This window comes from Aythya ferina (assembly GCF_964211825.1).
Source record: "Aythya ferina genome assembly, chromosome: Z".
Taxonomy (NCBI): domain Eukaryota; kingdom Metazoa; phylum Chordata; class Aves; order Anseriformes; family Anatidae; genus Aythya; species Aythya ferina.
The window spans coordinates 55,586,502-55,614,499 of NC_140299.1; the positions used below are offsets into that span (position 1 = coordinate 55,586,502).

At 36.7% G+C, this 27,998-nt stretch overlaps 1 protein-coding gene and 1 long non-coding RNA gene across 5 annotated transcripts; one reads left to right on the top strand and one right to left on the bottom strand.

Annotated features, from left to right (window-relative positions):
- Positions 1 to 321: 321 nt before the first annotated feature.
- LIX1 (limb and CNS expressed 1) lies at positions 322 to 27,649 on the bottom strand. Of its 4 annotated transcripts, XM_084505330.1 has the most exons (7): positions 27,356 to 27,616; positions 24,758 to 25,034; positions 16,122 to 16,285; positions 7,322 to 7,462; positions 4,377 to 4,472; positions 1,966 to 2,043; positions 322 to 1,141 (listed from the first exon to the last, which is right to left on the bottom strand). In XM_084505330.1, the coding sequence occupies exons 2-7, from the start codon at positions 24,852 to 24,854 to the stop codon at positions 857 to 859; spliced, it is 861 nt and encodes a 286-aa protein (XP_084361456.1). In that variant the 5' UTR covers positions 24,855 to 25,034; positions 27,356 to 27,616; the 3' UTR covers positions 322 to 856. The 4 variants fall into 4 exon arrangements, with proteins under 4 accessions (XP_084361456.1, XP_084361457.1, XP_084361458.1 ...); XM_084505331.1 differs by lacking the exon at positions 24,758 to 25,034 and having other exon boundaries at positions 27,356 to 27,649; XM_084505332.1 differs by lacking the exon at positions 24,758 to 25,034 and having other exon boundaries at positions 16,122 to 16,346; positions 27,356 to 27,639.
- Positions 17,011 to 25,397, top strand: LOC311427766. The gene is made up of 5 exons (XR_014687540.1): positions 17,011 to 17,089; positions 18,355 to 18,522; positions 21,536 to 21,648; positions 22,840 to 23,055; positions 24,842 to 25,397. It is a non-coding gene; the product is annotated as an uncharacterized lncRNA (long non-coding RNA).
- Positions 27,650 to 27,998: the final 349 nt, after the last annotated feature.

Sequence of the window (27,998 nt, forward strand, 5' to 3'; positions counted from 1 at the left end):
TGGTTATTATGAGCCCATGCCTGATACAGGTATATGCTGCTGACTTTGCTCCAGGGACAGTACCTTCTGGCAGAGGAATTATGTTGGCAGTCAGTATGGGGAAAGGAAAGATCTTGAATCTCAGTAGGCATTTGTTGCAGTGCAAGTAAATTTGAAAAGGCACATAAAGAAAAAGTCTGACTGGCAGACTGTTACCACATAGCATCCATACCAGACAGAATCTGGTCAGTCTACTAATTTTTTCTCATCTTTATGTCCTTACTGCTTTGTAATATCTTGTTGGCTGCAACAGAGTTTTGAAGCACATTGAATCCGGAGTAATAGCTGTGTGCAACTTTTATTATTATTTTTTGCTTGGAAGATTCTTGCTACCCTTGAATAAACAGAATAAATGAACTGCCAAGAGGACACACAGATGCTGTGAAGGAGTCTGAGAGTAAAAATGTACCAGTGCCTAAACTGCCCTTTTTGTCTTTTATTGCTAACAGTCTGTAGGTTTCTGACAACAATTTTTACATCTTCAGCGAGGAAAATGTAGAGCCTTTTTGCAGAACTCCAAATCCAGAGTACCATATCAAGTTCAATATCCACAGTACCATAAAAGTTTTCTGTGGTTTGTCTCCATTTATGTTTATATATATCTTAGTACCAGTACTACATAAAATATTCATGGTAGCTTTGGTTTGACCTGAAGAATATTTCTATCCACCAAGTAGAAATGAAACAAAAAGGACATCAGTGCTTTTAGATACAGAAATTAAAACATCCATGGGAAAGAATGTTACCAATTTACATATGGGATATTTTCAACCTAGACAAATATGTTACAGTTTGAGGTCAAACACCTTCTTCAAGGTTACTGATAGCCATGTAGGGCCAAGCTCATCTGATCGTCCCATGAAGAAGTGGTAACCTGATCACTGTAGATCTGACTCAGTGCTAAGCTCAGTATTTCTTTCTTTTCTTTGTAGAACCTCAGTTCTTGCCCAGCTTTCCTGACTTCCTCCAGTTCCCTAAGAGCCACTTGCAGCTCTTGGGAAATAATTCCTGGAGATTCTTGCTCCTTCATAATCCAGTCCAGGGCCATGTGACTTCTCATCTTTTCATCCAAGGAATACTGGGAGTAGTAGGAAATTACTTCCTATTATTCAGGAAAATGACAACAGATATGGAAGTCAGTTACAAATTATTCTTATTCTTATTCTTATTCTTATTCTTATTCTTATTCTTATTCTTATTCTTATTCTTATTCTTATTCTTATTCTTATTCTTATTCTTATTCTTATTCTTATTCTTATTCTTATTCTTATTCTATTTTCCCCAACAGTTTCCTCAAGAACAATTCAGCTCTGGACAAAAATTACACAGCAATCCTTTTGTAACATTCTATACATCTTTCATAAGCTGATAACTAAAAGGGAATAAAACATCCATCAAATATTAAATTTCTTTATAAGAGACTTAAATGTCAGGATGGAACTAAATTTGCCTATGATGACATTTCTTGAAGGAAGGTAACTTTTTAAATGCTAAAAGTAATTTTCTCCCCTTTGGAAAACTCAGAATACATACTTTTTTTCTGTAGATTGCAATACAGAACAAAACTTAATTTCATAAGTTAAAAAATGTCTTGAAAATTTTCAATCTAATGCATTTCCCAAAGTTTTCACAAAAATAGATATCAAACCATGCTGGGGTAACAGTTTTTCTCAAGTGAATTTTCAGCCTGTCTCTTGATAGATAAAACTGAGAAATAGCCTATGGCTTCTTGAAGTGATAGCAAGGGACAAATACAGAAGACATAAATACATTTTAAAATTTAGCTTTGTCTGAAGTCCTGTTTATATCAAAATAAAGTAAAAATACATTAATTCAGAACTTCAAAAAATATATATATTTACATATTTTAACCTCAGGTAGTTACCCACTCACACAGCCAACTTTTAGAAGCTAGTTATGTCGTACCTGCCGGGAGCACTTTGTTTCACGTAGTGCTTTAAGGCTTCCATTCCAATGCAGAAGCTGAAAGACAATCATCAGCTCCTGCAAAATGGGAGCATACTGATTATGGATTAAATTTTCAAAAAACATACCTTTTTACTTCAGAGAAAGAAGAAACAGAGAAGATTTGGTATTTAAAGATGATGATATAAAGGAACAAAATCCAAAATCCCATTAGAAGTTATAATGAAAGTCTTATAGCCAGGGAGCTGAAAACTAGAATTTCTTCTTTTGATGCAAGTAGAGTACTAAAAATCATGGAATCATAGAGTCATTCAGGTTGGAAAAGACCTCCAAGATCATCTAGTCCAAGCTTTAACCCCGTACTGACAAGTCCACCACTAAACCATGCTACAAAGTCTTATGCTATCCTCCCAGGCCTGTGGAGGAATCAAACAGGCAGCACAGCTCAGCACTGAAAAAACAAATTTGGTGGTGGCGGTGGGGGATGTAAATATGTAAAACTGAGGGATTTATCTCCAAGACAGTTAAGTCTTTGGGGGTTTAGATCTCCTTTGTCTGAGTAGGCTGTTATGTTTTCACACATATTGTGGGATGTGCCATCAATTAAAAAACTTGACTGCCAAGCATGCGGCAGTGCACATGCAAAGGAAGGTCCTCCCTGAGGATCCTGAATCAAAAAGGGAGACACCTCCTCTTTCCACATTGGAAGCTTTAAACAACTGTATACATTCAGGGGCCTGCTGTGAAACTTGTGAGGTTTCCAGGAATGCAATTACTTGCAGGCATGCACAGTGGCCACACATAATCATATGCTAAGCAATATAGGTTTAAGATTGATCTACAAAGAAGCTTTTACTCACTTTTAGGTGACCACTACAACCTTGTGTGTAGTCGTAGTGTTGCTTAGTGTAGTCAGTAGTGGTATTTAGAGCTTTAAATTACCTACTTCCTAACCTTCATTGTGATGTGGTGTCATCTGCAAAATTACTGAGGGTGCACTGGATCCCCTCATCCAGATCATTGATAAAGGTATCGAAGAGCACTGACACCACTACTGAACCTTGGGAGACACCAATAGTGACTGGCCTCCAAATGGATTTAACTCCATTCACCATGAGTCACTCACCATGAGTCACTCAGATCTTTTTGTCATACTTATCAAAGTGGTGAGGAAAAGACTCTCAATTTTAATTAGGATAACTTTGGATTTGGATTTATAAACATATTTTCTTTCACAAAACTCTCTTCTTGTAGGCCACAGCATCTTACTCCTTTAAATGTTGTTGCGTTTTGAGTGTGTTCTTTCTCAAGGCCTGATTTTTTAAAGTTATATCTCCTGTTGGCTTCCATCCCTGCATGAAGTGCATCTTGGGAACAGGCGAAGGGGTAAGATTGGACATCTTAAGGATGTAACTTAATCCACAGCAACTCTCCTTCTTCCACTTGCACTTCCACCGCAGTATCATTATTTATGATATTAAATAAATAGGGCAGCTTTTCCTTTGATGACATTTTTCACTCTGGGTTAGATATGACATAATGAGATGTTACTTATAACTCAGCCAGAATGCAGAGGCTTCTGGAAAAATGCAATTCATAATGGGCACGCTCTAGGAATATTCATACTATTTTCCCAAATTTGCTCCCACTCTCCACTCATTTGAAATATGTGTGTGGCTGTGTCTTGCTTGCAGCAGTAAGGTGCTGCAGAATGGCCCCCACAACATAGCACCTATTTCCAGTTAACTTGTGTTATTTGTTAACCTCAAGCAAAACTTTACAGTATACTGCAGGCTGTTTAAGGTTTATATGACATCACCACAATTCATACTTCATCAAATGGAGGAAAAGCAAACCCAGAAATATGTACCTACACTGGCACCTATGTGAAATAACTGTTTGTGGATGGAGGTTTTATGTACAGTTTGGTTAATTTAGAAAGTTGCAAAAAAGCAACTGGAGATTTTGTTATTGTCTTGATATTAGATATTGATATTTTGATATTGTCTTGATTGTCTTTTCTGAAGTGTTTTTTCAAACCTGAAAAGTTTTTTCAGTTGGTGTAAAATTTTGAAAAGGCTCTGACAGAGTATTAGAAGTGGTCAACATTCCATTGAAATGACCAGAATTACAAGAATATTTGCACTTAGATGTTACATCAGGCACTGTGTGACAATTTATTCACCCATGTCCAGTGCAGGAAGTCAGGTGCTCTCTCACTAGAATGCACCAGTCCAGTATAAGGATAGTGTTCAGAGTATTTTCTCAAGTTATTTAGATTTATCTTCATGTTTTTCATTGGGATGTGGAATAAAGGAGGGCATTTTATCATTCTGTTAGATATTAGTAATGAAATTAAGTTGCTTCATTCAGCTGTGAATGATGCAGAAGCCTCACTGTTATTCTGATACCTGAAATTCCAGCATTGTCTTTCCAATGTTTGACTCTAGCATGTAATGATAGGCTCCAATACTAGTGCTGGGGTCATCAGCATCCTTTAGGTTACCCTGAGGGAAGAAACAAGAGAATGTGGTTAGAAGGCAAGTGGTTGCTTTTTGAAGTGATGCATATTTTATAGTTATGTTTTAACTTATAGTTAGCTGCTTTTATATTTTATTTATAAAATATAAATTATATATATATAAGTATTTATAGTTTATTTTATAGTTATATATAGTATTTATTTTATATCATAGTTAACATGTTTTATTACTGCAATCCTGAGACATTCTTAATGCCCCTTCCTTTCCTTTCCCCAGCAAACAGTTTGGGAATCTGTTTTTGTAAATCATAGTTACCTTGGATGTTATTATTTTCACTAGTGTTTTGTGTACCATCTGATTACTGTGAAATGACCCTAGCAACTGGTAGGCCCTGTTTTCTTTCTCCTTAAACGCTGACAAATTTAGCATTGGAGATTTCAATGCCTTTATGTGTTTCTGGGTCTTCCCAGAGTGACAGCAAATCAGAGTGCTAAAGTGCCTAATGACCTGTTGGTCACTGGTAGGAGGAAAGGAGTTGTGAGATTAACCAGAAATGCTTTAATATTTACTTTGCAGTATGCATTTAGCATTCCAGAGGCTTTCCTAGCTAGCCTCCCATGCAGCTTCTACTGTTCCTTAAATATTTTTTCTGCTGATATATGTAAACCATATATATTATATATATATATGTATGTATATATATATATATATTGTATATGTATATGTATATGTATATGTATATGTATATGTATATGTATATGTATATGTATATGTATATATCATATATATGTTTATCTGATGTGCCCTTCCTTGTGGGTGTGATTTTCACTCTACCTGCTCAAGAGTTCTTTTCCTTCTATCTAGCCAGGATGCCACTAGTCTGATTATTTCTACCTCCCTAGAAAAGATGGCATTATTGTAAAGAAGACATAATTTTGGGAGAAAAAAGGCTACTAGGAAGTTTTAATTTCTCTACAGAAAGAAAAATTGTATAGGTGAGGTAGCTGATCATCCTGGAGCTCTTAAAAAGGCCTATACCAGGTGTAAAGACAGAAGGAAATACAAGACTGGGGAAGGAGGAGATGCAGAAAACAAAGGGAAACAATTTGTTATTGTTCTGTCCAGACTTGTTTTTCCCTCCTTAGTCAAAAAGATAAAATACTCTCTTGCTTTGACAGCTCTAACATAAATTGACTGTAATGGGACTATAATGAGGGTCTAGATTTTTGAAGCCATTCTTGGTTTTCTTATAAACCAAAGCAGCATCCCTCCTGAGCGCTTCTGAAATAAACTGACAGTGACTGGTGGCTCAGCAGTACATTATATTCTTATGTTAATGCCCTGCTGCCCTTTAACTCATCTTTGCAGTCCCAGTGCTCTGTTGATAGGAGAGCCATCTCCTGGCTCTAGGATTTACTAATCTCTGTGGTACTGTTGCTCATCCATCTATACCTAAGAATAACTGTTTGAGGTGAATCAATAAAATGCCCCTTCAGTTAAATCAGTTCTTTCTAGTTTCAGGCATTTAAGAAATTCTTATTACTAGTACCCAAATGCTGAGTAGGTCTCGCATCTCATAATGTAAGTCTATAGAATGAGTACATTTAATAAAGTATCTCTATGACCATATTGATGAAGAATGATGACATGGTCCATAGTTCTACATTTAATTTTTCAGTAGAATTCAAAAGCTGCGTAAATTAGCCAGGTAGAGCAAGGGGCTGAGTTTCACTTAAATTCACTCTCTCTCCTCTCTTTTGCAGGGAAAAACCTAGAAAAAGGAATGAGATAATTTTGGACGGATTCCTTTGCATAACCCCAGGTGTTCAATGGCAACTTCAGAAAGTTAAACAGATTTCTACCCAATATGGTTCCACTGAACTGCAAGTAAATTTATGGCTTTTGGATGCTGTAGCGTTAACACACCACTGCTGCAATATTTATGCTGGCTTTTAAATATCCCTAAGGAAATCCAAGCAGAACTCTGTGAAGCATATAACCTTTTACCTCAAAAATTTCCATAAAAAAATGATAAATTACTTGAATCAAAACTCCCTTTAAATTGCATACGCAAATAAATCATGCTCTATTTTTCCTAACTTTTATGGATTTTTGTCCCTCTAAAATGTATAAAATTCACAATACTGGAAAAGAAAACCATTCTTTCATCTGTAAAACAGATACAGACCAGACCTCCTTACACTCATCTGTTTCTACATCATTCCCCAAATACATCTCATGAGGGACTACAGCACTTTCTGCTCAGAAGGTGAACACCACAGATCATGTCACAAAATACAATAGTGATGTTTCTAAAATTTTAAATATCATTTCCACACTTATTAGCAGAAATGACTTCTGCCAACACAAGGAAATTCAGTTAATCTTTCCTTAATCTATGATACATGCCTTTTAGCAAATCAGTATTTTCATTTTAAAAGATTTCTAATACTCTCAGGTGATATTTGCTACATTGTAGTGTTCTGAACTGCAAATATTTTATCTAGGCATACTAGAGAAAACAAATCATGATCAGACTTTGAGGACTAAAACAGCTTTTCAAAAATGATGTTTTAATACCAGTATATTAAACATAAAATTGACTTGGACAATCTTTACTACCATAAAGGTGAATAAAAATCACTAAAAGCTTATTTGTTGGCTGGTGAAAAATCCACTAGTTTTGGAGAATAATAATCATGTATATTTCATTCATTAACATTGTTCACACGTGCTACCTGTTGGTCAATGGTAGAGGAGAAGTAGGCTACGTGAAGCTTTGATTTGATGATCTGCAGGATCATACATATGTCCAATAACTTTTTCTCCCCTGATTTATTTTTTTGTTTTGTTTTGTTTTGTTTTGTACTTACACTGGTTGAGGAAACAGCCTCCCGAACACTTTCTATGATGAATTCCTTTGTGATCCTGCGACAGGGAAGTTCGTTGAAGAGAGAGTTGATGAGAGCCACTTTTGCAGCATCTCGCCTTGCTTCTGCTCTGCTTAAGCAGCTCTGAAAAAGCACATGAATAATTTTGCAGATCTCAGGTGAAACCTGTATTTCCCATCGCATTTATGTGTGTTTTTTTGCCTTTCAATACCACAAAGATAAATAAATAATAATAAAAAAGGTTTATATTATATTCTATTATTTATTAATTGCTTTTCTCACAAAATCTGACTTCTGAAAATCAATACTTCAACCAGAAAAGACCTTTATAACAAGTTTTCATAAAATTTATTGGATTAAGTAAAAAAGCATTTTATAAAATTCTATAATTTTGGTAAGCATTTAATTGAATTTTCAAATAGTTATTGAAATAGTTATTGCATTAATTTACTGCTTATCAAACTTTCTAGCAACAGCCAAGTTGGGAATGAAATAAAATTCAAAAAATAAAAAATGTTCCAGTGAAAATGTATTTTATTTTATTTTATTTTATTTTATTTTATTTTATTTTATTTTATTTTATTTTATTTTATTTTATTTTATTTTATTTTATTTTATTTTATTTTATTTTATTTTATTTTATTATGTTTTCCTTCAAAACAAGGGTCTGATTTGCCATCCGTAAAGTAGAATGACACTGAATTTCTTGCTGGTTCTGTGCTTCGTTTCTTTTAAACCAAATATACTGTCAGGAATTTTCAGGAGGTTTGATCACTGCAAAGGACAACTTGAAACAAGGTTGTCACCCACTGTTGTTCACTCCACCTTGCTGCAGAGCTGCTTAAGCTGGCAGTTGCTTGTGCTACCAGCTGATAGTAGATGCTGTCCTTGCACAGCTTACAGGGGGCTACTCGCTAATTACATGTAAGTCTAATCTTCAGAACTCCAGCTCATGTTAAATTTCTTTGTTTTTGTAATAAGTTATGAACAATTCTTAGTTTTTTCAACAAGCAAACAATGCATTCATAATTTTAATAAGTTTAGGGTTTTTTCACTTAGGAGGTAGGGGAAATTCTTAAACATGAACTCTGTGGGGTGACCTGGACAAAGCGTCACACTGCTAGTTTTGTGGAGTCTTAAGTCAGAAGACGTCCCCACTTCATCCTGCCCAACCTCTTGTATTACATGTGTCACCAGGACTCTCCCACACACCCTACATCAAGCCCAAGTCTTTAATTATGTCACAGCTTTTACAAGACTGAATTGTGTCCACGGATACAGAAAAGTAAAAACCAAAGTACCAAAAATGCCTGAGTCTCAGCAACTACAGGGAATGGATTATGTGAACTAAATCCATATGAAACTGCACCCCGGGCTTTCAGGCAGACTTAAAAAAGCCTTCAAAGATTTATGTTAACCTGACCAAAGGGTGAAACTTTTCTGGAATCTCAAATCTGGGAAACACTATAGACCTGAACATGCAATTAAAGCACTCAAGATGGAGAGCAGAGTGCAGATGTTCTGTACTGTTTTAAGTTACTGCTCTGTCCTGGCTGGTGAATCAGTCCCAGACAGGGCCCTTCTCTGATGCTGCAATGAAAAGCAGTCACTCTCAATATCTGATTTGTCCATTCTTCCAGCTGCTGCCTCTCCACCCCACCAGCTGCATGTATACACAATAATTCATTTGGGAATGGGGTGAGAAAAATATATTTTGCTGTAATAATAATAATTATAACACAATTTCCTGGTATTTCAAAACAACTAATTGACATTTGATTTCAATTGTCTTAATATAGAAATGAAGTATTATGGTATAATTAAGTCAATGTATGATTGTGTTCCTCTACTATATTATGAATGGACTCAAAGAACAGGGGAAATCAGAACCTGCCATGGTTATCAAGACCAAAGCCATCTTTGTAAAGATGTGCTGATTAGATTTTTGTTAGACATGAAGAAAGGCAATCTTTAAAAAATACCTGAATGTATTTCAGATGGCAAGAAACGCTGATTAACACCTTTACAATTCCAGTGTTTAACTTTCTTCATGGCTGGCAAGCTGTGCTGTACTTGGAGATTTTATCTTACTTTAATTAATACATCAACTAATTATCCATTTTCATTTGCAATACTTGAAATGATAAACTGCATACTCTTTTGTGTTCAGTTACAACAATACTCACAGATTCTTCTACAAGCTTTTTATTATTATTATTATTTATTTATTCCTCCAGGCCTTAACATATTCAGTAGCTAACACTTCTCCTTTAATTCTGCTGGATTGCTTCTATCCACATTAATAAATGGTGTGAATGCATGGTATTCCCTTACTACTGGGAGGCTTCTAATTATGATGTAATAACTGGTTTCCATCAAACAAACTGCTAATTGTATTATATGCAGTGAAAATAGAAGTGTAATACTCTGAACGGTAAAGTTTAAAATGCTTGCTCTATTTTAGGGCAAAATATATATATATTTTTAATTTTAAAGAAAACCAATTTAACCTCCCATTTAAAATAATATTTTTTGCAAGTTTGTTCACAAAAATTTGATTTCTAGAAGGAAATTGAGTTTTGTTTTATTTTATTTTATTTTATTTTATTTTATTTTATTTTATTTTATTTTATTTTATTTTATTTTATTTTATTTTATTTTATTTTATTTTATTTCTATCATGCTGTCTCAGAAGCTGCTGTCTCCTTGAATGTGCAAAATATCTAATGCTTTTATAGCTGTTTGAAGATGCCCAGGTCAAGTCTTTCATCACTGTATTTTTCTTTCATTATGCTTAAAGATTCTCTTGCAGGTTGCACATGACTCTTTTTTACAAAAATCTGAGAACAGAACTTGGATTTATGTGATTTCAATAATAAATGTTATAATACAAACCAAGCCAAAAAATTTGGAAATAAAACCATCTTTGTGCAGATGAAAACTAGTAAAATGACAGATAAAAGAATACTATTCACTTTTAAGTAAGACCAGCAGAGCAGTCTGCATATATTTATAGGCAAATGGTAAGTCTTGAGAGATCAAGAGATTTACAAATCTGTAAGAAGAGAAAAAAAGAAAAAAAAAAAAAAAGAAAAAAAAAAGAAAAAAAAATTAAAATTTACTAAATTTAATGGGATATATAAGAACGAATACAAAAATGGAGATTATACTTTAAAGTGATGACATATGACATTTCTCTGTGATTTTTTTTTTCCTTTAATTTATATATTATCTTCTCAGTCCTAAAAGGATGAAACTGATTAGAGCTCATTTTTGCTGGGGAATAAAATGGTAAAATCTTAACATATTTTCTCAGAGGGCAAAGATTTCAGTGACTCTTTGGCTCAGTTTTACAAAGAAGTGTTGCATTATCCAAAGCTAAAGCTGTGGTGGAAAACGCAGCAAAGATCTCACAGCCAGCCATACCAGTGGTCTAGCTCTTCAGGAGCTTCAGCCTCCAGGAAAGATAGGGTAGGGGACATTTCTTCTATAATGTTACGGTGTAACACATACTGAAATACTGATAGTCATGCCCACTCTTAACATGCTGTTTTTAGGGACTTTTGATATTTGCAGCTGAAAAGGGATAAAGAAGCCTTAGCCTTGGTCCCCACAGGGAAAAGATGACGTTGACAGGGCTAATACGGCTGGCCATGAGCAAGACACAATGAAGCAGGTACATCACAGTGCTTCTGAAAAGCAGAAACAAGGAAAGTAACATTTAGCTTAAAGATGATAGTTTTGTTCTCAGTAGGTGAGTATATTCAAAAAGCATGAATGTTTCATTATAACCTGTTTCTACTTGGATAATCGCTATCTGTCTTAAACAGCAAGTTTACCTCCCATATGCCATGGTGCTGTAAGCATGAATGCTACTGGCCAAACTCTGTGTATGTAAAATGCACTTTTGCTGGTCAGTTACCCCCTGCAATGTGAGCACATGCAAGGTGCACAAGTCAGCTCTGGCTTTGTCTAATCCCATGACAGCTCCATGCAGACTGCTGCTGTGCCGGGGCACCGTGATAAAACCTGCCTCCTGCTGCCAGTTACAGCAAGACCTGAAATCACCCTAGAGGATCACAGTCAAAACCAGGTACCTCCTGGCTGTCTCCTCTCCTGTTGGGTGCCTGCCAGGACATGAAACACTGAAGCATCATCCCTGTAACCAGTGAAACTAGTTTGGGGACTGCTCAGTCTGGAGAAGATGAGGCTCAGTGGGAAGGTGGTGGGAGGGTGTAAAGAAGACAGAGCCAGGCTCTTGTCAGTGGTGCCCAGCACCAGGACAAGAGGTAGTGGTCACAGTCTGGAACACAAGCACTTCTCAACCGTGCAGGTTTCCAAGTACTGGCATAGGTTTCCCAGACAGGTACAGAGATATTCAAAAGTTGCCTGGACATGGTCCTGGGAAACCTGCTCTTGGTGGGCCTTCTTGATCAGAAGTTGGATCAGACGGTCCCTTCCAACCTCAACCATTCCAGAGAAAAGAGGAAAAGGCCTGTAAAGGGAGGTTAAAAAACTGACATTGTACAATAAAGTGTGTGAAGCAATCATTTAGACCAAAACATTAGGCCTAATGTTTCAGACCCAGAAGACTTCCCCTGCCCTCTGTGAAGTTTCCTACCTTCAGAAAGACTACCTACTAGAAAGACTTCAATAGTCTTTCTAGTGACTCCCTATGTTTCTAGGGGCTGGCTATCCAGCTGTGTCCACCTGGATGAATAAAAGGAGTCCTGCTTGTCCTTAGTGGCAAAAAGGAAGTCCCTCCTGCTCTGCTACTGTCTTTCCTAAGCCTGACATCCAGGACAGGAACTGCTGCAGCTCCGAAATACTACTTCAGCCATCTTGGACAGCTTGATAGTTGAGGCAGCTGAAAGCCCACACAAGTATCTGCTGGCACTGTTATGGCAGCAGTGAGGGAAGGTTTCAAGGCCTCTTTACCCAATCGTCAATATGAGCCAGCCACTTTAGGAAAACTAACATTTTCCTTGTCCGTTTGTAGTGCTGTGGTGTCAGAGTTTAGACACTAGCCTCACCTTGACTTGTGCCTCATGTAATTCTTTTGGACAACAAGTTGTAACAAGCATCAAATGTGTATTGCTGCACAGTGAGAGAGCCTAATTGGTCCTTGCTGACTGCAGGCAATACTGGCAACAAACACTACACTATTTATGCTATCTGTTTCCTCATGCCCCATATTGGCTGTCTTATTTATACACATGAAAAAAACATTGAAACATCTACTGAATTATTCAAACCTTTAAGATCAGGGAGACAGTACTCATTGATTTTAAATGGCTGTTTTCTGGCCCTTGTTAAATCCCTTAATAAGAATTGAACTGAGACCTTAACTATTGACATCACTGCACGAAAAGGTGTTTTTTATTATTATTTTTAATTTTTATTTATTTATTTATTTTCTTAGTCGTACCCTTATGAAGGTAAATTTCAGGAAAACAAAACAAAACAAAACAAAACAAAACAAAAAAAACTTGTAACCTGGAGCTGGGGGGGGAAGGAGAGCACTGGAGCTTTATGGATTTACCTGGCCTTTTTATTGCCCTTTTTTTTTTCCCTTTGTACTGATGAAGACATAGGAAGCCGTGTTCCAGACTGATATTCTAGTTTCATTGCAAAACTATTTATGTTGTGGCAAAAGTAGACAAGCAAATTTAAAATAATGCAGAGGTATGCATAATACATCTTGTTGAAGAGTTAGTATTTGAGAAGATAATACAGCCTTGGATTTTCTTTAAGACATAGTTAAATAAAAGGTGACTTTCTTAGCCTTCTGGTTGTGAAGCTGAAAAATGTGACACTGTCACAGAGACTTTTGTTATACTCCGTAGGAAGCTCAAAACAATATTCAAGTTAAAGAATAATATGTTGTCTCAAATATCTGTCTGGGATGTTAATTCTACATCTCCTAAACTGTATTTAGCTATGACCATTTTCTTCACACCACAAGTTGTTGATTAAGGGTTGAAAGTACCACCGTGAATGTCACCAATGACTATTCCCATTACATATATTTTGAAGCTTGTGTACTTTTTACTTTTAGTGAAAGTAGTGCTTGTAGTTCTACTTTAAACTTGTAGTACTTTTGGTAGTATTAATATTGTTGTGAGAAAAATCTATGGATGTAATTGAGGGAATATTCACTAGTTAGTGACCTATTTAATCAGTTAAACTTCCATTAAAATGGAAAAAAAAAGGATGAGATTTTAGTTGCATACACCTGCGTGTACTCAAGTCCTTCAGATTCAAAAAAGTGCTAATGCACTCAAAATCTTGTAATTTTTACTTTTTGTTCTCAACCATATTTCCTAGTCTAATAAAAGATATAATCTTTCCTTCTAAAGCTAATTTTGATTAATAGTAGCAGGGAAATGCCAGCAAGTACATGAGAAAACAATAATTTGATATTTGAATGGTCAGTTCAGGGAACGTTTAGTGCTTCTATCCTTGGTGAGCTACAAACCCATTGTTCAAAAGAATTCATTGCTGTAGATGATCTCACTTGCAAAGATGAAAGCTAGGCTTGACTTTCAAACCCTTTTCACTGCATTTATAAAGTCAAAATATTCAGCATATTTCCCTTTGGTATTAAAAACAAAAACATATGCTAAAACCATGAGCAGCTTGATGCCTGAGTTCAGAAAGAGGGGAGCCAGAGGCCGATTAGATGGGCCTTATGTTGGTCCCTTTGTCATAAGTGAAAATTATTGCAGTTTTCAGAGTTAGTCGTGGTATCTGATTCCTGATATTAAGTACTCAGAACAAAAATGGGAGAGTAAATCTTTAAAAGATCTAAGCAAATGAACAATTTTTTTTGACTGTGAAGTACCATGAAGTATATAATGTAATACATATCTGCTTGTCTTTAGGCAAGATAAGGATTTGGGATAAGGATTCAGAACATTATTATTTCAAGGATTATTTGAAACAAGACTTAAGCAGGGACATTTGTATTTTGTCCTGCATTGTGTTGCTTACCATTATTTAGTGGTGTCGTAAATATAATTACAGTAGCTTTTAAGTGAGCTGGACACTGAAATACATTATACCTCTAAAGTAAGATATTGGCAATTCATTACTAACTTGTTCTAAACCTATTCAGCACATGTCTTTTTTGAGACATTTTCAGTGAGACCCCTCTGTATGCTTCATATATTATATATTAATTATATATATATATGTATAAAAATATTTTAATTACTAATTATATAAATATATTATATATATAAAATTATATATATTTTATATATATATTTTTTTTTTCCTGAACGCATGAATAGGACCAATCTCTTAATGTCCGTCTGCAATAGATTATCACGGGAACTGCACTGTCAAGCTGGCTTGCCTCAGCTTCTTTATCAGTCAGATGCTTCTGAAGTGTATTCCTGGCTGAATGTAACAGTGCAGCTATATAACAGAAATACCTGATTCAGCATTTTATAATGCACAGGGAACATATTCAATTTTATTTTATTTATATATATTTTTTAAGGAAAAAAAGAAAGAAAAAGAAAAAAGGAGGGAGCAGGTCTTGATAAAAGCTTGGCAAAATATGTAAAAAGTCAATGACACAGAAGGCAGAGTAAGATTTTAGCAAAGAGCAAAATCGAAAAAAAAAATGCTGTTTTCCTTTCTTACATCACAGTTTAAAGACTATAATGTCAAAATTATCTTGCTTTGGTGTCATCACATGTTCCTGAAATGTTTGGTATTCAGGAAGTTCTAGGAGCAACTCTGAAATGTACTTCCAACAATTTCATAGTGAGGGCTGAATCATTAGGAAAAATAGGCCTGGAATGTTCAGAAGAGTCCATGAAAAGGCTATTATTTCCTAGTGAAAAAGCAGAGCTTGGTTTACTAAAGCAGAGCTCGTTTACTAAAATTGCAACTGATATTCTGGAAGAATGCTAATCCTGTGTCCAATAATTGTTTGTTGAAGATTGTTCTTCAACTGCTATTGTGAGACCTTCTGTGCAGGCCTAATTCCTGCATAGTAAGTAGGTGTTTCATAGTGTCAATACTGATGGAGGGAAAGTTTAAGCTATTGTTATCTACTGAAAGGAAGGTAGAGGATAGAGTGTTTTACAAGACAACCTTCCTCCTCCTGGAGACTGAAGGTGTCAAATTTAGCTGCAATTGTTATTTCACTGAAATTGGAATTTGATCGGTATCTGGTTAGTTTTGAACCCTGTTCTGTATATTTTAGCACAGCTTTAGCATGGGTTGGATGCTGCATATTACAATATGTTGAGAAATACCTTCCCATTTAATAATAAAATAAAATAAAATAAAATAAAATAAAATAAAATAAAATAAAATAAAATAAAATAAAATAAAATAAAATAAAATAAAATAAAATAAAATAAAATAAAATAAAATACTAAGCTATTTCTCCACCATAAAAGATATTACTGTTTTCTGAAGTAAAGAAACTACAGGCACCTTGGTCTTAGATTCAACTGACAGAAATGGTTGAGTTACTCATAATGTTTCACTTCATTGTAGATATGACTGGAAACCAGAGACAAGACTGGTAAAATCATTCCATACTAAATTAATTCCTAGAACTCTGTGTTGTTTTCTTTCAGGTACCTTGTCTCTCAAATTGGTGAGGGCTGGGACAGAATGATATTGGAAAAGTCAAGTGTGGAATTCATTGTTACATAAGTAGTTGTCCTGTATCTTTTATGGCAAAACAATTTTCATGAATGAATATATAAATAAATAGATAAAATTCCCCTGGCAAAGATTGGAAGCTGATACTTACCTGAAAGTTACCAAAGCAACTTCCTCCCGGCAAGGTAACATAGCTCACAAATGGTGGGCCCAGGGAGCTCACTGATTCATACACAATGATGCCTTCACTTGGGAATATGGCCTTCTGCTTCTGTTTGCTTTCCCAGAACTCCTGCAATATTGCTACGACATTCACTGTCAAAGATATGAAAACGCTGAATGTAGGATGCATACATGTCCTTGATCTTAGTGTTTTCTGTGTTACACAAGAAATGCAGACATATTAGCTTGATACATTTGTAAATCATTATTGATAATAAAATGTCTGTGATTGTCTCTGCTGGTGTGAAAATATGATTTTGTGGCAGTTTTGGACTTTCTGGGATTACAGGCTACTGTAGAACATAAATTGCAGGTCAGCAACATTGTACTATTATGTCAATGTGTTGGAACTTTGATATCACAGCAGCCATTGAGCTGCTCACTTTCAAACATGAGAAAATGTTATACTCAGATTTCTCTTTGTCCATTCTCAAAAAAACAAAACAAAAACAAAAACAAAAACACATGGTCATGCAAGGAAAGCAGCTGACTTTTAATGCAAAACTTTATGAAGTAGCTGGGAAAAGGTGTTGTATATTATGATGATAATAGTTGCAGGCTAATGTGAAATAAGAAATGTGAAAATCAGAAATCCAATTGACATCATGACTATTGAGCCAATACTCCAACGTTTTACGTTCTGTGATGGGGTTTTCTCAACACTTTTTGGCTTGGACTCAAAAAGAATTTTGGTATAGTTTATCTAGACTCCTTTTACACAGCCATGTGTAGCTTAGAGATAAGTTACTTTTCTAGGAAATGACTGCAGAAGGAAGAGCACCATAATGCATTTTCATTTTACCTTTGTCAAAGCTACCAGTCTTTCCTTAAGAACTTGCCATAGAAACCAGTCTATTGTCTTGGTTTTGGCTAGGATATTTTTCCTCCTACTAGCTGGTATGCTGCTGTGTTTGGGATTTAGGATGAGAATAATGTTGATACCACTCTGATGTTTTAATTGCTGCAGAGCAGTACTTACAGTAAGCCAAGGACTTTTCAGCTTCTCATTCTGTCCTGCCAGTGAGCAGGCTGGGGGTGCAGCAAGAGCTGGGAGGGGACAGGACAAGGACAGCTGACCCAAACTGGCCAAAGGGCCCATGCCATGTGGTGTCATGCGGGGCAATTAATATGGGGTGGCTGGACGGGGTGGGGGACCAGCTGCTTGGGGATAGGCTGGGCATCGTTCAGCAGGTGGTGAGCAATTGCATTGTGCATCACTTGTTTTGTACACATTAGTGGTATTAGTACTCTTATCATAATTATTATTATTATTATTATTATTATTTTTTTTTTTTCCTGATTCTCTCCCCCATCCCACAGAGGGAGGGAGGAGGGTAAGAGGGTAAGCAAATGTCTGCATGGTGCTTAGCTGCCTGATAGGTTAAACCACAACACTATGCAAAAACAAACAAACGAACAAACAAACAAACAGCTGTGTATGATGTTCATCATTTCTCACTTGAAAATTTAAATTCAGAAGTTAAGAAGTATATTTCTTAATTTGGACCTTCCAGTGGAAGTATGGAAGCCCTAGGCAGCAGTATGGATCCTTCAGAGTATTGATACTGGTTTAGTATCATGAGGCTATCAAGTATTAGTTCATACAGGAATCAGTGGCAGAGATAATTTTCCTCATACATGTATAATTTTCCTCTTTCTTCATCTCGTCTGACCTTGTTAGTAGTGGAATAATGTAGAAGTGATCCATTTTGAGACAGTGTCACCCTGGTGGTATCTCACATGCAATTTATGGACAGGGCATTGCTCTGTTTGCTGCAGGGTGAGCCATGTGAGCTCCAATATTGTCACCGCCTGTTTCCTGACTTCTGGCAGCTGCACTGCTCTCACAGACAACAGCTTTTCCTGGCATTTAGCCATGACAAGGGCAGACACACAGAGTGTGGTCATCACCAGTTCCCTTCTTGCTGTGCTCAAACCATGAGGAAGTGCAGGTGGCGTGGTCTGAGCTCTGAGGAGGCGAGGCAGGGTGGTTGGAGCACACTGCTGTCTGCCACTGGATAGTGTCACGGATGCAGCAGCAGTGTTGGCTCCTACCAGTTCTGGCATTTTGGGCATTTAAAGCTGCAGAACTCTCATGGCATTGGAATATTGCTTCACCATAAAGAAGAAAGCTATCTGAATAAATTTTGTATTTGTAACAGGAAACACGTTGGGATAACCACTGTCGCAGTGCAGCTGTGAGAAAAAACTGAAATATTGCGGAACTCTTAACCACAGAAACTGACTTCTGCTTTTCTAAATGATAATGAATGTGGGAGAAAAACTGGTCTACTAGCCAGGGAAACTGCTGCCAGTACAGACTCCAAATGGTAATCCACCTTCAGAAACTGGTCTCTGGCTGAATACCTCACTGATGTAAACATTTGAGTGTTTTTTTTTTGTTTGTTTGTTTGTTTGTTTTTGTTTTGTTGTTGTTGTTGTTTTTTTTTTTTTTTTTTTTTTTTTTTTTTAATGAGACCTTCTGCCCCACAGAGCATGCACACACATATTGGGTAATAATCTAATTTTAAACCCCTTAAGTGAAAACTAATATTTGAACATAAAATTCATGAATGTAAAATTTCCAAGTTTAAACATGACAATTCAGTAGAAGCTGTTGCTTCAGTAAGAGAATGGTATTGGTGACATTCAGTCCTTTACTGGTATTGAAATAGATAGCAACAGAAAGTATCAGCTTTAAGAATATCACTGATTTAGGATGTTTCCATAAAGTGCTTTGGTTTTTGAAACAACTGTTGTCCAAGAGTGCAGTCCTTAAAAACAATAATGCAAAGTCCACAGGAATAACGAACTTGGTGTTGTAGGTAACCCACAGTACTCTTTCTGGTCTCGTCATTCAGCCTGTATGATACAACTTTTGGTAAAACAATAAATAAATAAATTTTAATAAAGCTTGATTTCTCCCACATCATGATGAGATCGATTATTCTGTAGGTAATAAACTGCTGATTCTTCTAAGAAGGTGTACAATGCAATTGGCAAAGCTGCATAGGGAAATCCCAAGCATGATCATTTTTTGTCCAGTCCAAGTCCCTAGATTTTAGTATCCTATGCCCCTCATTGATGGAGGGGAAACGACCCATAAATATCATGCATGCTTTTGCTTACCAAGAGGAAATTATACTGGTATAGTGGTCTATAAAAGAAACAGGTATTTAAACTGTTTAGTACCAATGGTAGCAATAGGTGATCTAAATTTCTGTGTCTGATCCTTGCTTCTCTTCTGTTGTTAGTTTTACAGAAATTAAGAGTTCAGAGTGTAAAATTTCTGTTTTAATTTCCATTCTTGTTCATGAGTCCTTTCGATGGTAATTCAGCATTTGGACAGCCTGCATCTCTCACTTGGCTGAAAGTTTCCACTCTGAAAACTAATATTCAAAAGACTTTTTAGAGCTATAGAGAGGTATCTCCTTTCACTGCAATACACCAGCAGAAATATATTTCCCTTCTTTTCCTGAAATCCTGAAACATGCTTTAAGCTGTCTCAAATATTACAGATAAAGCAATATTTTACCAGAGGACTACTAAGCAGTGAGTAGCTGCTACAGATTAAACTAATACATGTATGACTAACACAGAAACAGTAGCTGAGCAGCATCATTTTTATTCTGTTTAGAATTTCTGTCAAATGAAAGCTATGTGTCTATCCCACAGTGCAGCTGGATATCTCTGTAATTAAGTAATTAAAGGTGCCTGGGTTTGTAATGAATTGGATAAACATAAAACCTGGTTTAGCTGTGAGGATGGTAGCAGGAAATACTTGGTGGTATATATGCAGTGGCAGCATCAAATTATCACTGCAGTTTTTGCTGTGATTTTTTCAATCCTAGCCAAAGCTAGCACCTCAAAACAGTGATGAACATGAAGATGCATCAGGTTAAACTACAGAATGCAGCCCTGATATCAAAGCCTCAAACTTCTTTTTCCCCAAGAATTCTTTATGTTTTGATTTAATTAAATTTATTTTACTCATCTGTTTAGCTTGAATCAGTGTGTTTATCATCATGAAATTAAAACAGCATATCAATTTCAAATATATAATTAAAAAAAATTCAGCTAAACTAGTAAAAATTCTGTGTGTGAATACAGTTCTCTACTAAAAAAAAAAAAAAAAAAAAAAGATTTTATTTATGCCTAACAGCCACTATTATTTTTTTTTCCTTCATTATGTATCACATGTATTTGTAGTAGTTTAGGAAGATGTGAAAAATGTATACATATGATCAAATCAAATATACTAAGTTACTATTCTAAGATAGTAACTAATGATTACTAATATGATGATTACTAATATGATGATTGCTAATATGATGATTGCTAATGTTGTATTAAGATCTCTCAATATTCATTTTTCCTGTAATCACATGCATTGTTTGCCTTCATTTCTAAACATTCCAGGCAGAATGTTGTTCAATCTCTATGTTGTATATCAGTATTTGGCATCCAACTGACTTTAAGTCTAAAAATGCAGTATGGAAAACAATGAGAATTTTCAGAAGTACATAAATGAAACAGCAAGATTCATGGTTTAATGCAGCAGAATACTGTAATTTACATCTCATTTTGAAAGGCCATTCTCATTCTTGTAATTGACTTTTGCATTTTGAAAGATGCCTATGATGTGGTTGAGTTTTTAAGATAACGCTTATAGTATTTGTATGCAGTGACAAACAATTTTCTTCAGGATTAAATCATCCATGCTTTAAAACAATTTATTTTGTACGCTGTCAATTGCTGAATTAGTTAACAGTATTGATTTTGTTGTAGGCAATGCCAAGACCCCATTCAGACAATATTTTATCCACTTTATACCTCAGATCTTTCTCAGTTAGAGTTTCATAGTAGTACGTGCATCACCAAGTTCAAGAGCAAGAATTCCATATACCCTCCTTTAGTACTCTCCCATCTGTGAATATTAATGGTTCCACAACAGTCTATTTGATGCTGGCTGTAATGCCTAGTTACGAGGTGAGAAGATGATTTTTCTTCTCTACTTTGCCTTTTACTCAGCTAGAAAAGCCTCTTGCCCAGGGGCTGAGCATTGTACCAAATGAAGCTGTCCCCAGGTGCAAATTCTGGTAGAGTTCTTGAAATTTTCCTAGACTCTAAGGACTTTTTATTTTTTACTTTTTATTTTATTTTTTTGAATGTAGGACAGGCTGCAAGTTCTGTGGAACAACAAATATGTGGGTTATACTGCTGCATTTACCCTAAATGAACCCTGAGCTCTTTTGAGAGTTCAGAAATACAGTTTGATGTGAACTGTGTTTGAAAGAGGATTAAATGATAACACATTTATTATAACACAACATTGTTTTCCAGACAATTTCTCACCTTTCAGTAGCAACTGTCTTGCCTCTGCTCAAGGAAGTCAGTGAGTCAAATTAAATATCATTCTAAGTGGGAAACAGAACTCTCCAACTTGGATTATGTCAGTAAGTTTGCACTGCATTGATGCCAGAAAAAAAATTAGCTCCAGGTTTCTGTGAATTACTGCTAAAAATACTGGCTAGGCATTCACCTCAACCAAGGCAAACAAACAATGCCATAAACATGAGGCTAGCCAACTGGGAGGGGGGTGTTTTGGCCAAGACTGGAAGGGCAAATCAGAGTGGGAGCCAAGTGACTCTGCCACTGAAGTGGAATGGAGTCGTATACTTGACAACGTCTCACTGCCGAGAGAGTGGAGTATAAAGAACACACACACAAGATAACCACCTACTTTGTCATTTTAAAACTTAAAACAGCTGTTTCTAAAAGTCCTTTTAACTGCGTTCGTGGATTTAATTTAATATGTGAATGCAGAAGAAAAATACAAGCTTTTTGAATGAAAGAAATATGTAATATGAAATCTATTAAAGAAGATTCTTCAGTGAGAGGCTAGTAAAGTTCCCTTACATGTCTTAAATCAAGCCATGGCACATAATCAGTAAAACTATATCGTTTAAACAAAGTTCATAAGTTACAAGTGCACCCTTCCCCAGCTGCAGCCTATTAAGGCTTGTAACTTAATGCATACATCTTAGGGAAGCTGTTAAATTGGGCTCAGGCTAGCAAAGAGATACTGTTTAAATTTCTAGAAAAAAAAAAAAAGGCAGCAACTGGAGTGGGATCCAGCTGTTTTGAGGGAAGGTTTTATTGCTTCTCTTTTGATTTATTTTGCATATTTTTAAACATATAAATAATAGCTTTAGGAAAAAAAGGTACAAATGTGAGTAGACAATATCAATTAATTTTCCCATGATCTTACTATGCATTTATCATATATATTACGTTATATATTAGCATGTTAGCAGTGATTTTTTTAGGATATTCTGGTCCCTATGCTATTCTGTTCTGTTCCCTATGCTATACTATTCTGTTCTCCATGTATATGTACAAAAATAAAAAGCCCCATACCCTTCCTAAACCTAATGAAATTAGGTATATTGTTAAATATATATAAAAACATTAACAAGTATCATGTACTGGGACACCAACAATGTGCTGAGAGGACTTCAGGGGCATTTTTCCTTCTCCATAATGGATTTGGATGCTATATGAGTGAGCTGATCTAGCAGTGGGCTGCTAGGTGATTCTGTCTAAAACCCTTAAAAAGCACAAAAAGTAGCAAGATCTTGTTTCAGGAAAAGAAGATCTGATTGTGGGGTGAGATTGCACTTGTGAGAAGCAACATCTTTAATTGGCACTGACTACCTAAATCCAGCACTGACTGACAGTTCCTAGACTTCAAGGATTTGGAAAAAGAACAAAATAAAATTAAATAAATGAACTGGATGGCCTCCTCAAGAGCCATTCCGAACGTGTTACCAAGTAAAGGAAGAAAGAAGAAGATGTTGGAGGTAAGCAGCTCAGAGAACGGTGTAGGCTTTGTGAACCATTGGTATGTTTGTAGTCACAGCAGATTTAGAGGCAGCTAGGGAAAGGAAGGGTGGAGACTGGGAGGGTTTCACTGACACCACCGTTGGACTGAGGCAAAAAGTCAATCCCTGCAGCATTACGAATTGAGTAAGCAGGTTATCACTTGGAACAGAATGAGTAGACATACTAAAGTCAGGTGTTTTTAAGCTGATAGTCTGAAGACAACTGTTAATCATTGCTGAACAGCTTGGCTTGGTCTACACTCTTACGTAGCATTACATGGGAAAATGATAAGAACTTTGGTATAATTTCAATATCTGAATATAGCAATAAAGAATTATAAATTGGTCAATCTCTTGTGAAAATCAGAAGTATAACTGATTTGCACAGGAATAGTATAATAATAATAACATTAATCTAGAAAGAAAAACACTGTTTGTTTGATAAAACTTTTAATCTTGTAATATTTCTCCAAGGCAACTGATTTACTCTGGCTATAGTGCACTTCAATTTAAAAGCTTGCATCAGAGAGCTAGTATGGTACCCACTGACAAATCTATTTCAATGTTAAATGAAGATAAGTGAGCTGGGCTGATTCTACTAAAAATTATGGGCAGATCCTCATAAGTTAACATACTTTCTTATTAAAAACTCTACAGTCTAACCTGTCCATCTATTGCTGACCTGAAATCTTTGCTGGTAAAACATGCAAAGGAAAATGTGCAATTTGTTGCTACCAGTAAAAAGAAATGGAGACACAGTGCTGTTCAGCTGATGCAAAATCACTTTGCTAAATGTTCACAAACCAACCAAGTAGCAATCCAGCGAGGAACCATGAATTCAAGTCAGGGCTTACAAAAACTTTCTGGAAGTACTTAGCTTTTTTCCAAGCTATATCGTAACTCCTACCTGATACCATAATATTTTTTGATATGAAAACAAAGTCATAATAAGGTCAGCATATGGGTTAGACCAGTGCTGGGGTTAATTAGGTCTGCATGGTAGAAAGCATTATCTTTAGGATTCCTGTGTTACCTGGGATGGAAGCTACATACAGTGCACAGTTCAGGGAAACACACACCCCAAAAAGCAAACACAACTCTTGCAGTAGCACGAGTTGAGCACCGGGCTCCTTCTTCTTGCCTTCCTCCTCCATGTCTTTGCCTGTCCCATTCTTGCTGGAGCTGCCAGCCCCTCTGCAGCCCACTGTTCCCCATCCCCCATCGATGGGCTGGTGGCAGGCCTGCACCACGGGGCCTTGCTCAGACCTCTGCTCTCTGCCATGGGCACCGCATCCCTGCCCGATGGGGTCCTGGGCCAGCCTGCGTGGTCATGTGGGGACATGAGGGCCCTTGCAGCCACCGGCCTGCTTCACAGCAGCCCAGAGACACTGTTTTCTCCCTGCAGACAGCCAGTTATCGGGGAAAGCAATTTCACACCTGAGGATTGCCTCCACTCAACACGTCACGTGCAAACAGATTTTTCCAAAACTAGCAATGTGGCTAGCTCACATCCATTTACTTCTGTAAAACAGAAGGCCTTTTTTTTTTTTTTTTTTTTTTTTTTTTTTTTTTTTTAGAAAAGATCTTGTCAAAAATCATGGATTACAGCTCTTCAAAGAGAGATGAATAATTTGTTAAATTGAGGTAAATTCCCCCTTCCCCCCCCCCAGAGATTGCCTACCACTATAAGGATGAAGCATTCTCATGGCAGGGAGGACTTGTGAGAAACAAACTATCCCTGCTGTCCCTGCTGTCTTGTTGCCAGGGCATCCAGCCATGATCTTACATCTTTCCTGAATCCCATCATCTCTGCCTCTGCTGGGGAGATGCTAGCCCAGAAGGAGCACTGCTGCAGCAGGCACAGCACCACTCACTGTATTTGCTCCTGCAAGCTGCACCCAGGAGGGCAGGGACTTTTGAACATCTTGTCTCTCCCTGCTGCTGCTGAAGAAAGCCCTCTGTGGAGACAGTACCAACAGAACAAAGTGTTGGGACAGTGCAAGCAAAGACCCCTTGGTTGGAATGGGAACAAAAAGTGTATGAAGTGTATGTGGTGCTGAGCAGTGATGAGCAGACTTGCTCTGACATCTTGCCCTAGCAAAACTCAGTCCTGTTGACATACTGAGTCACACCACATTGTGAAAAGGGTAGATGCTGCTGCAACAAAGTAGATCCTGAATGGACTTCATTCTTATTTTGTTCTTTCCAATAAGGTCTGAAAGTAATGTGTTTGTAAGAGATGTGGACATGGTCCCATGGGGAAACATGAGACACTATGTTCTTTCTAGTCTAATACTTGCTTGCTGTATTTAAATCTGATTAAAAGTCAGAGATGGACACCACCTAGATCTAAAGATGACTTTTTGCTGAAGATAAAAAGAATGCATGTAAATTCTCATCTGACTTATAGACAAAGCACTATGAATGTCTGTCACCAGTCAGAATTAGTGGCACACACTCACAGCAACTTCAAGCCTATACAGGTTAAATTTATATTAGAATGCCTTCAAAATTCTTTTCATACCTCAGAAAATCTAAAGTAGAAAAAAAAACAAAACTACTCCAAGCCACTCACACTTTTGTTTCTATTTAATCATCCCTCCCTCCCTTAGATCTATGGGTGGTCACAAATGCATTGTCCAAGCAGCTTGTACATACACTTTCAATAAAAGCCTTGTCAGTAGACCTGCAGGAACTGGTTACCAGTGGAAACGTATGAAAGGGAATGCCCCTCTCCTCGAGCCCACCCCCCACACTGCACCCCGATCAAATTCTTTGTTCCTGTGATGTGTGTACATTCACAGACTGCACCACGAGGTCCCAAGACTGCAATAGTAATACAAACCTACCCAGCAGCATAAAAACCTCCTGCAGGGTGGCCTGAGAAACAGATGTCAGACTCTTAAGCTCTGGGACAGATCCTTATGCTACATTCACACAAGAGTAGCATCCTTCTACAAGAGTAAATCCAACTTAGTCCCAGGGAACTACTGGGTCAGCCTCTGACTTTTCAGCGTGGCTATGAGCATAAGAATCTGGCAAGTGGAGTTGTTTAATGCAGATGTACATGGGTTTTTCCCCTAGGTCCATCTCTAGCCATGTCTTTAAGTCTTTATTCCTTTTACAGCAAGTTTAGAAGGCAACAGTTGACTGTATGAGACTGATTTTATTAACTCTAACAGAGCTGTTGACAAAAGAATGAAGTGGAGATTAAATAAATGTCTCTGCAGTGTGCCTCAGGTCACACAGGAGATTACAATTAGAAGCGAATGTTAAATAAATAAATAAATAAAACTCCCTTCTAAAAATCTAACATTGTTCCAGCATTGTTTGCATGTTAAATGATTGACTAAGTGATTCAGACTGAAATGACACCCAGCAAAATACTAATTTTACAATCGAATTGTTTATGTAGGACCGGATTTGGGGGCACGAGATCAAGAGATCTCATTCATCTGTGAAGAAAACTGAGAACAATGGAATTTAACTATTGTTTCATTTGATCTGTTGAAGAGGGTTTTTTCCATTGTATGAAATCTGTGGATGGATTTTCTAAAAAATTACTAATTAAATAGCACTTCCATGCATAGCCCCACTCAAATCATAAATTCAAATTTAAATACTCATATTTTCATTATGTGAGTTGCATTGAACTCTGTTTCAAGGGATGCATCAGGCCAGTTTATTATGTGCCTTCTATTGAAAGGTACTTCAGAACATTTCACAAGGAATAGTTTGTAAAATGAGAGAGAAAGAGAGAATAAATAAGTGTTTTGGCCAGGTTTAAAAAGTGCATCCATAGTCAAGTCTGATATGGGGGGGAGGGAAATCACATTCCATATACTTGCAGGAAAACATCTTATGTTTGAGAAGCAGCCTATTGCACTTTATCTGTGTAAACACAAAGATTGCAATATTTGATATTTTGCAGTACTACAGTTAAGAAAGGTAATTTATAGGACAAACTAACCACAGAAAGAGAGTTGGCATAAAGTTTTCCAAAACTGTCAAGCAATAAAGTTTTTACAATGTTACTAGAGTGCAATTAAATATCCTAAGTAAAAGTGGTGAATCAGTTTTCTGAAATGCAAACTTAAAAAATAAGCAGCAACACTGCCTTCAAATAGGCAAGGTAAAATAATGGTAGTTTGTGGTATGCACACAAATACATGTACAAGCATGTTAATTACTTCTCTCTCTTAATTTGTTGGGTACAACAGACATTTGAATTAAATACACTCACTATCAGGGAAATAAAATAATTATCTTTGGTACTTACAGTCTTTAAAAACCAGGGCAGGGTCTCGATGAGGCAGAACTTGGGCAATTACAAGTTGCAGAGACTCCAAGGTTCTGTCCATCTCTGCTCTGCTTTTCCAGAAAGCAGCCACACGCTGCCCTCATGCCTGAGTCAGGCAAGTCCTGTACCAACTTTCCGCAGCTCATTGATGCGCTGGATTCCTGAGGAATCTCCCCACGTCTCCCAATCAGGCATTGCCTCAAACCCCACGACCCTCCGCAGGGTCCACCTCCCCGGACTGCTTATCTTTGCTGTATGCTGAGCTAATTAGCTGCAAAGACAGACTGACAGGCGCATTCCTACTCCTTCCTTCTGTTAAACACACCCACCTACAGGCCAGGGAGAGAAGCTAATCAGCAGAAAGGAGTTTGTTTCATCGGTTTATTGGCGATGTGCTGAGGCAAAGACCACTCTGATTCATACCAAATGAATAAAGAGACTCTCTTGCTCACCCAAACCCTCAAATTATGGAAAAGATTGCAAATATAAGGAAATACTTATGTAAAGCTATACTAAACGTGATAGCCTGAAAGTAGCACGCAGGCTTTTGTTTAAAAACAACAAATTCAATAAAAAGTATGATTTTTTTTTCTTCCTGTAACTATGTAACTGGAGAAGAAGG